This window comes from Sminthopsis crassicaudata, chromosome 5 (genome assembly GCF_048593235.1).
Source record: "Sminthopsis crassicaudata isolate SCR6 chromosome 5, ASM4859323v1, whole genome shotgun sequence".
In the NCBI taxonomy this organism is placed as follows: domain Eukaryota; kingdom Metazoa; phylum Chordata; class Mammalia; order Dasyuromorphia; family Dasyuridae; genus Sminthopsis; species Sminthopsis crassicaudata.
In genome coordinates this window covers 297,852,646-297,862,645 of record NC_133621.1, presented here as the reverse complement: position 1 = coordinate 297,862,645, position 10,000 = coordinate 297,852,646, and the positions used below count along the sequence as shown (strand labels likewise).

The window sequence follows — 10,000 nt, the reverse complement described above, 5'->3', positions numbered from 1 at the left end:
TCACTGCCATTCTGGGAAGTAGGAGCTGTTATTATCCTCATTTACAGAGGAGGAAACTGAGTCTCAAAGCAGTTTAGTGTCTTGCCCAAGATCATGAAATGATCTCCCTATCCAATGCATAAAAGCTTTTTTAGTAGGATGATGGCACAGTTGTTATGACCATGGATGCTTGAACACAAAGAAATGGCCTTACCTTAGAAAAAGAATTACGTCAGATCATAAAGTTTGAGTTGGAAGGATGCTCAGTAGAAATTAGTCCAACCCCTTTAGTTAGCAGATGAGGAAAATTTGAATCCAAGTCTTCTTGATTCCAAGGTCAATGTCGCCTCTAGACCACAAAATGGCAGCTTTAACCCTTCTATTCCATGTTTCCACAAGGGCATAGTGGAACAATCACCACATTTGGAGTCAGAATGTCCCAGGAATATGGATTTAGACTTCAGAGGTCCCTTATATTACAGATGAGGAAATTGAGGTATGCACACCTTTGCTCAAGGTCACAAAAGTTAAAAGTGTTTGAGGTGGGATTTGAACCCGGATCCTCTGGTTATAGAGTCAGTGCTCTTTCTGCTGCAAGCGCTATGACCTTGCATGAAGCACTTTATCTGAATCTCCCTTTGCCTACCTATATAATGAGAGAGGTTAGATCAGATGATCTCTAAGAGAACTGCCAGCTCTAAATTTGATCAATGGCTTCCAGCCCTTTGCGATCTCTTTATCAATGAGGAAACTAAGGCTCAAGGAGACATAACTCACACCAAGGTCCTCTAATGCCAAATATAAAGCACTATATTCTAATCATAAAACTGCTCCAACATTTTACAAGAAACAGCAAAGGAAGGGGGTATAACCTTGCTGCTCATGAGTCAAAGATTAGACATTTAGCAGCTGTGAGACCCTGGACAAGTCATTGGGGTTTCAGGATGTAGAGATCAGGAGGTAGGACTAGATAGCCTCTGAGCCTCAGAATCCATGATCCTGGCCCTCAGATAAAGAGATGAACATGAGAGAATGGGCATCTTCCCAACTTCTCACTCACTATCCCTTCTCCTTTTAAGTTCCAAGCCATCACTTTTGGCTAATCCGCCTGTCAATAGTATCTAAATTTGTCAGATCTGCACAGAGACGCAGGAGAACACATAAAATTAGGCTAATTTCAGTTTCCTGAGGGACAGTGAAGGACGGTCTTGTGATTTTCCTCCTCCTTCTCCTCCTTCTCCTTCTCCTCCTCCTCCTCCTCTTCCTCCTTCTCCTTCTCCTCCTCCTCCTCTTCCTCCTTCTCCTTCTCCTCCTCCTCCTCTTCCTCCTTCTCCTTCTCCTCCTCCTCTTCCTCTATCATCATCTCCTCCTCCTCTTCCTCTATCATCATCTCCTCCTCCTCCTTCTCTTCCTCCTCCTCTTCCTCCTTCTCCTTCTCCTCCTCCTCTTCCTCCTTCTCCTTCTCCTCCTCCTCCTCTTCCTCTATCATCATCTCCTCCTCCTCCTCCTCCTCCTCCTCCTCCTCCTTCTCCTCTTCCTTCTCCTCCTTCTCCTCCTCCTCTTTATCTTCTTTCTCCTCCTCCTCCTCCTCCTCCTTCTCCTTCTCCTCCTCCTCTTCCTCTATCATCATTTCCTCCTCCTTCTCCTCCTTCTCTTCCTCCTCCTCTTCCTCCTTCTCCTCCTCCTCCTTCTCTTTCTTCTCCTCCTCCTCCTCCTTTTCCTCCCCCTCCTTTTCTATCACCACCACCTCCTTCTCTTCCTCCTCAACCCACCTCCTTCCTTCAGGGCCTTTATTGATTGGAAGGATGAGGGTGTGAGGAGGATGCTCCAGGAAAGGAGAAGTCTCAAGACAGCTGGGACAAAGAGAGCAGGCCATATCCTTGGGTTTATTCTAGGGGATGGCTAATTACTTAGTCCATTTCCCTGAAGGAAGACTTGCCCACAACCTGTGATAATATAGACGGATCACCGTATAGAATACTTGTTCTGTACAGCTAAAAGAGCAACAGTCAAGGCTGATGAATTAAACCAGTTTCTGAGTTCAAGTCTGACTGTGTGACCTTGGTCAAGTCACATAATTTCTCACTGCCCCTAAGCAATCCGCCAAGACTTTTAGTTGCAAAAAAAGAGGCTCACTTGTATTGGTCAAAGCTGTTTTCTCCACCAAGGAAATCATAGTCCCCCCCCCAAAACACCCTACCATAATATACTAGAATTCTATATTGGAATACAATATTAGACAGAAGTTATGGTCTTATATCAGCAAATTACATTATAACATTTTATGCAAAACATCTCCACTGGCTTTCATAAACACTTTCCCAACTGGAACCAGTGGATCTTAGTTAGTACTTAAGTCTTGCCATATGTTACCTGTGTAATGTGGGGGTACCCCAGATCTCCATTTTCTCACCCAGAAAATGGTAGAATTGTTCTGAATGACCTCCAATGATCCATCTACCCCACAATCTATGAGGTAGATAGATTCAGACCTGTGATTTCAGCCAGGGGGAGAACTCATCAAAAGGAATTTCCTTTTCTGAGATGCAATTTGGTAATTCACCTGTAACTTAAGAGACCTAGAATATTGCCTGAAGCCATTTTTTCTTCATTTTATCCTTACAGCATCCCTGGGAAATAGATGCTATTATTATCCCCATTTTTCAGATGAAGTTAAGGTTAAGTGACTTGCTCAGTTATCCAAGAGGGGAATTCAACTGAGATCTTCCTGTGTCTGAGGAAAAACAAGCTCCTGTTTTTATGCCACTGAGCCTCCTGGGAAACCTTCAGGAAGGGTTATTAGCCTATGCTGTGTGACTTTGGGCAAAGCACTTCCACTTTCTGGGCCTCCAGAGTCACTTTCACTTTCTGGGCTTAATCACAGGGACTCATTAATTAAGATTCCCAAAGTGTTTTCCTCAGAGGGATACATGAAAGTAAGAAGTAGGTCTATTCTTGGACTCACTTTACAGACAAAGAAATCAAGGCTCAGAAGCTAAGTGATTTACACAGAACTATATGGTTTAAGCATCAAAGTTTAAATCAAATCAGATTCAAAGGCCATTCTTTAAGTTTTCCACCAGTAACCAGTATGCATATGGCATCTGGAGCTCTCAAAGACTTAGCCCGATTGGCTTGCTTGGTCCTTCGACACCTCTGAGAAGTAGGTGCTACAGATATAACTAAATAGTTCCCTGTTTGACTGATAAGTCAACTAAGTTTTTCAGTGATTGGATCAGGGTCACAAAACTGGGCCTGAAGTCCACATTTTCTGAATCCATTATTGAGTATCCTTCTATCAATATCAATCAACCAACAAGTGATTATTAAGAAAATGAGTCCCACTATATCATCAGTGCTGAGCGTACTTATTGGCACATAGTAGGTGCTAAATAAATGCTCATTGACTCTGGGCCAGGGACTTTACTTTCCTAAAGATAGAAGACAGAATGGTTTTTTGACTTAAGCAATTTACAATCTATCAAAGAAGACAACATGTACTTCTATGGGGAATAAACATTTATAAGGCATACCAAGATTTTACAAATATTTTCTCATCCAATCTCAGCTAGAAGAGATCTTAGAGACCTATCCTCTCATTTTATAGAAAGAGAAGCAGAGTTAAGTGATTGACTTGTTCGGGATCTGAGGCAGGATTTGAATTGAGGGCTTCCTGACTGGTAACCCGACACTTTATCCCACCATGATTCTAGCTTCCTTGTGTAAAACAGCCAGAAAGTAAGCACAGGGTAATTTGAGGGGACAAGGGGTAACTGAGCTGAGTCTTGAAGGGAAGTAGAAGCTCTAAGAGGCAGGTACAGGTAGGACTGGGAAAAGGTTGGGCTGGCCGTGAGACAGGAACAGGGTGTTACATATAAGAAACATCAGGAAGAATCATTTGGCTGGATTCCAGAGTGTGTGAAGGGGGATAATGGGTAATTTGGCTGGAAAGGTATATTGAGGTCAAATTGTGCAGAGGTCCAAAGTAAGGAGCCTTATTTGATCCTAGAGGTGACAGGGAGCTCCTACTCATGTTTATTAAATGGAGAGTGCAGCATTATCAAGCTCCCTACCAACTTCACTCTTAGTTCCTTGAGATTCATCTGCCAGGATCCCACTTTCTTTTGACATTAATCTTGTCAGTGTATGGTAAACCTTCTGGCTGATATAGCCTACTTCCTTGAAAAGAAGATATTATCTATTAGCCAGCCCCTTACTGTTTGTTTCTAGATAGAAATAATTTGTCTATTTTCTTTGACAAATTCCCCAATTCCCCAAGAATGCCTACCTCTTCACACCTAGATATAGATGATTAATAGAATAATATTGAATTGAACAGAATTCTCTAATGATGCGCTACAAGGCTCTTATCTTAGTCTTGCTCTTTAGATGGCACAAAGCTTGATGAGTAGTTTATGTATTGGAGGACACAATAAAAATCCAAAAGGATTTCAAAAGGCTGGTATAATAGGATGAATCTAAAACAATAAGATTTAAAAGGAATAAATGTAAAGTCATATGCTTAGGTCCAAAAAATCAATCATATTAGTATAGAATGGGAGAGACATGGAAACAAAGTCTGAGTCAAAGGTTGAGTGAACTACAACTTCAGTCTAAGTCAGTAGTATAATATGGAAGCCCCTTCTCCCTCCAAAAAGGGACTGATTACTTTTTAAGTTGCGCTAGCAGAAATTTAGCATCCCAAGTAGGGATATGATTGATAGACGCCTCTTCTCTGCCCTACTCAGATTATGTCTGGAATATTGTGGTCAGTTCAGGATACCACGTTCTAGGAATAGCTTTGAGTAACTCGAGAAGCTGATAAGTGGGATGGCCTATCTTGGACCCATATCTCATGTGGATTGGTGAAATGAACTGAGAAGTATTTACCCTGGAAAAAGAAGATGTGGGGATGACAGGATCATTGTAACCATAACTTCCATCCACTCAATGTCATTCTGGCCTCTGAAGACTCCATGGTGACAGACCCCTAATTCTACTATAGTCCTAAATATAGTGATTGTAAGCTTCTTCAAGGCAGGAACTATTCAATTTAAAGCAATTCAATTTAATTCTGTCTTATTAACTGCACTTCTATCTCTGCCAAGAAAATCTCATATGGGGTCACCAAGACACAACAGATACACACACATATTACATTCACACACAAATATATATACACACACACATACACACACATACGTGTACATATACACGTGTATACGTATGTGTGTGTGTATATGTATCCAGTGTTGAAGATAGTGCCTTGCACATAGTAAGGATTTTACTTCAATTCAGCAGTTGGTCTCCTTGATGCAGCCAGTTTTGCTAGGTCCTGGCCCATAGAGAAAAGGATTTGATTTGCATATCAAAAATAATCACACAAAAGAATATACAAGTCAATCCAACTTGATTTATAGAACTATAAAATGTTGAGCCTCCTGATCTAGACCAAACCCTTAATTTTTCAATGAAGAAACTACGACCCAGGGAAGTGAGATAAAGTCTTATATATGGGAAAGATGATGTTTGAGATTTGAACCCAGGTCCTCAGACTCAAGAATCAGTGACAGCTCCACTGTACCACACTCAAAAAGCATTTATTAAGCATCTACTACATGCTAACCACTGTTCTAAGTGTTAGGAAGACAGAAAATAAAACTAGGCTTCCCTCAAAGAGGTTATATCTAGGGAAAAAATGTAGTTAGATGGCCCAGAAATGTAAATTACATCTACATAATGGGGATCCATTCCAACCTTATCAAAGGAAGGTTCCAGATGAAATATTCTGGAAGGGGTTCATGGATGTTGCCAATGGGAGCAACAGGCAACAAAGGCTTCCCGGAGGACTTGCCATTCGAGTCAAGTTTTCAAGTTTGAGTGGCAATTTGACAGATGGTGAGGAGGTAAGAAAATAAGTGTACGATGTGAACCGAAAAACATAAGAAGAAAGTGTGGCGGTTGGGAGGATATTAGGGGACAGTGAATACAAACAGCGTGGCTAAGAGTATGGAATACATTAGGGAGGATAGTAGGGGATCATAGGGTTTAGACCAGAGTGGGACTCCAGGGACTAACTTTTCATTTCTCAGAAAAGGAAAACTGAGGCTGAGAGGAATCGAGGGATCATCGGTAATAGGTTGTCCCCTCACAGGCCATCTTGTCTTGAGTTCTTCCTTTTACAGTTGAGGAAACTGAGACCCAGGGAGAGAAAGCTGATTTCGCCACTATCCCATGGGATCACAGATGTAGATAGGAAAAGGCCCAGAGGATCCATCCAGTCTAATCTGCTCACTTTACAGATGAGGAAATTTAGGCCAGGAGAAGTCAAATTCATACTAATGAGGTTACCATGGCTAGACCTGGCATCAGACGCACACACAAATGGGAGTGGATGACATTGCCATGGGGGAGGAGTATAAAAGGGAAGAATTCTAAAAAGAGAAACTCACCTAAAGGGATCAGGAAAAGGATTCGGAGCCATTTAAGGTCACAGAAGGAAAAATTCGAGAGAGGAACTATGAAGTATGTCCTCTCTGAAAGCCAGGGAGGGGAGAAGCCAGAAAGGGGGAGGAGGGAAGGGAATCGTCAATGTTAGATGCTGCCGAGGGCTTGTGAAGGAGGAGGAGAACTTTTAAGGTCATTGGATTTGGCGATTGGGGTGTTAATGGGGATCTTAGAGAAAGAGGAGAAGATGAGCGGCAAAAGTCAGGGGGCTCTCGAGACAGCGGCCTGGATTTGAATCCTTCCTGTGCCTTTTATTGCTTGGGTGACCTTGCTTCTCTAGGTCCCACTTACCTCATCTGAAAAAAATGAGAAGAGAGACAAAATGATGGTCCTCTCCAGTTTTAATCTCTGATCCTTTGATCCCTCCTGCACTCATCCCTAGACTTCAGGCATGAAACGATTATGCAGTGTAGTGGACTTGAGGGTTAGGGAGAAAGGGAAGCTCAGGGGAAATAGAGGTGGCAAGAGGGTTTCATTAATCAGTGTGTTAATTGGATGCCAGGAGATGTCCAGCCTGTGCCAGGTCCCGTAAAGAGTGCAAAGAAATATAAAGCCCCAGCCTTTGCCCTCAAGGAATTTACAATCTGACTGGGGAATCATAACGTAAACACAAGAAAAACTGAATAGCAAGGAAAGGGTTAAAAAGCCAGGCAAGGCGACAGCATCAGAGACGTCACGATGCAGCAGATGTCTGCTACGTGCCAAGTGAAAGGGACAGGAGATCACTGCTATGCACTCAGAGGAGAGAGAGGGCACAAGGTACAGAATGGTCAAGTTTGGCTCCTGGAGGAGGGGGGGCTCGGACTTAGAGATGGTGGGAGAGAGCTCAGAGCTCACCAGGATCAAATTCCTAATTTTGCAAATGGGGAAACTGATCCCAAGATCACATAGGAGTGCGTGATTAAAAGTCAGGTCTCCAGTGCCATGCCAGAAGACTTTCAGTTATTCCAGATTGAGCACAGACTTTTAGAAATGAAAGACTCCTCGTAAACCTTTTCATTTTGTAGATGAGAAAACAGAGACCCAGACTGCTGAACTAATTTGCCACAGTCACGTGGATTATAAATAGGAGAACTAAGATTTGTTAAAGGATCATTTTTCTTGTTCAATCTCTCCATGACCCCATTTGGAGTTTTCTTAGCTAAGGAACTGGAATGTTTCCCATTTTCTTCTCCAGCTCATTTGACAGATGTGGAAACTGAGGCAAACAAGGTTAAGGGACTTGGCCAGGGTCACATAGCTAGTAAAAATGAGTGGAAGGTAGATAGTATTAATGGGTTGTCTCATTTTACAGGTGCAAACTGAGACCCATAAAAGTACAGTAATTTCTCAAGGTCATAGAGTTTTTAAAAGTCAAAATTGGGATTCTGAACTCAGGAAGATGAGTCTTCCTACTCCAGGCAGGGTGCTCTGTGCACCTCACCATCTAGAGTCAGAAGAGATCAGAATCCTGCTGGTCCAATCCCCTCATTTTGCAGAGAAGGAAACTGAGTCCAGGAAAAAGTGACCAGCCTGAGGTCACACAGGTCAAATTCAACAGCGCCCAGATTTGTCAGACTTGGGGACCTCGGGTACTCTTGAGTCCAACCCCCTCAAGACTTCATCTCAGAGAAGTTTAGTTATTGGCCCAAAGTCACAGAGTTACAAAGTGACAGAGCTGGGATCTGAACTCAGTTCCTCAGTCTCCCAGGCCAATGGGAGTCTTACATCAGTACAACACTTCCTGAGCCAGACGTGGAGGCTTGGAATGATGTTTGAGGGCACCCCCACCCCATTTTTTTACACAAACAGGAATCCCTGAGACCTCTGGTCTCCAGGTCATGGCCAGGTCTGCTTCTGGGCGTGTGAGCAGCAGTGTCCATGTGCAGTGTGCACTGAGGGTCTGGGACTCATCCAGGCCCACGTTCACCAATGTCCCCTGGCTCCATCTCCCCTTGTCTCTCCTCTGCCACTTCCCACTGTCCTTGTTGCTTCTTGCAGAATTCTCGACTATGGTGGCTGAATCATAAACGGCTCTAAGCACCCCAGGCCCTTCGACTGCCCCTGAACGACGGATTCCAGTCGCCTCCTGCCGACCTCCTTGGTTTCTCTCCTTTTTATTTATGCTATTTTTTACTCCAACTGTTCCCTGCAGCCCTGTAACTCTATCACTACTCTGGAAAACGCTGGTAGAAACAATAAAGGTCAAATCCACCTGACTCCTAGGACTCTGATGAGCCAAGCCTTTCTTGCTTCACGTTGGGTTTGCTTTTGGTTTGGAAAAGAACATTTGTTGGTGGGAGTTGAGGGAGCAGGGAATGGTCTGGGGAAGGCAAGGTTCAACATCAAAACAAATCAGGCTTTGCAAGATCCTCTTCTGAACTCTCTTATTTGGCCTTCATAACATCCCTGGAAGGTAGGTAGTATAAAGGAATTGTCTCCCTTTTACAGGTGGGTAAACTGAGGCCCAGAAAGGTGACATGGTTTCTCAAGATCACAGAGTTTACAAGTGTCAAAGCTGGGATTCTGAACCATGTTTCCTCACTTAGAGGATGTTAATCTGAAAGAAACTTTAGAGATCATCTAAGCATGAGATAAAGTAGAAGAAGCTCTGGATTTAGCACCAATGGATTTAAATCCTCAGAGGGTCACTTATTCCCCATGTGACCTTCAGCCAATTCCTTTACCACTCTGGGCCTCAGTCTTCTCATCTGTAAAATGAGAGAACTGAACTCTCTCCAGATGACCTCCAAGGAACCTTCAATTCAAAATCTGCGTTCTTAGAGAAAGTTAGAGCTGGAAGTGACCTTAGAGTTCCACTAAACTTACCACTTTTACAAAAGAGTAAACTGAGGCTCAAAAGGAGTTTAAGTGAATGGTCACTGTCCAAATTCATCACTTTTTCCATTTCCCATTCTCACAACATTTCACTGCTATTGTCATCCTCATTTTTTAGATGAGGAAACCACAGTCCAGAGAGAGAGGTTAAGCCAGCATCACGTGACTAGTAAGAGCCAAGGAGATGGGTATTGTTGCTATTAGATTTTGACAAAACACTCCACGTTTCTTGGGACCCATTCCCAAATTCCTTTGAGAATATGCTTTTAACTCTAAGGGTTATCTGTCTCACTTATTCTTTTTTTAAAAATATAATTTTGGTTGCAAAAGGATAAATTTAATATTTCTATTTTTCTGCATTTGGTTGTATGGTTTGGTTTGGTTTTTAAAATATTTTTATTTTTCCCTAATTACATTTAAAACAACTTTTTTTTTTTACTTTTGTTTTTAAAACTTTGAGTTCCAGATTGTCGCCTTTAAGTCCATCCCCGGCCTCCTATTTCAAAAGTATAAATGAAGTTACGCAAAACATTCCCATCAGTCATTGTTTCACCTGTTCTTAATCAATTTATCACCTGTCCTTAGCATGGAAGAGGAGTCCAGAGAAAACAGTCCCTGCCTTCGAGGGGCTTACACTCAACTTGGAACAAAGATGCGCATTTAGACTCAGAAATGGCCCTGTCACACAAATAGGCTT

The 10,000-nt window shown here is 42.6% G+C and overlaps 2 protein-coding genes across 3 annotated transcripts in view; one reads left to right on the top strand and one right to left on the bottom strand.

Moving 5' to 3' along the window:
- The window catches only part of PVALB (parvalbumin), a 21,920-nt gene extending 13,218 nt beyond the window's left edge, over positions 1–8,702 (top strand). Inside the window, exon 5 of the mRNA XM_074271585.1 lies at positions 8,467–8,702. Coding sequence (XP_074127686.1) covers positions 8,467–8,495 — 29 coding nt within the window. The 3' untranslated portion in view covers positions 8,496–8,702. The remainder of the gene's footprint in view (positions 1–8,466) is intronic.
- NCF4 (neutrophil cytosolic factor 4) overlaps positions 1–10,000 on the bottom strand; it is a 155,536-nt gene that overhangs the window by 99,957 nt on the left and 45,579 nt on the right. The gene's annotated exons all lie outside the window — the stretch shown is intronic.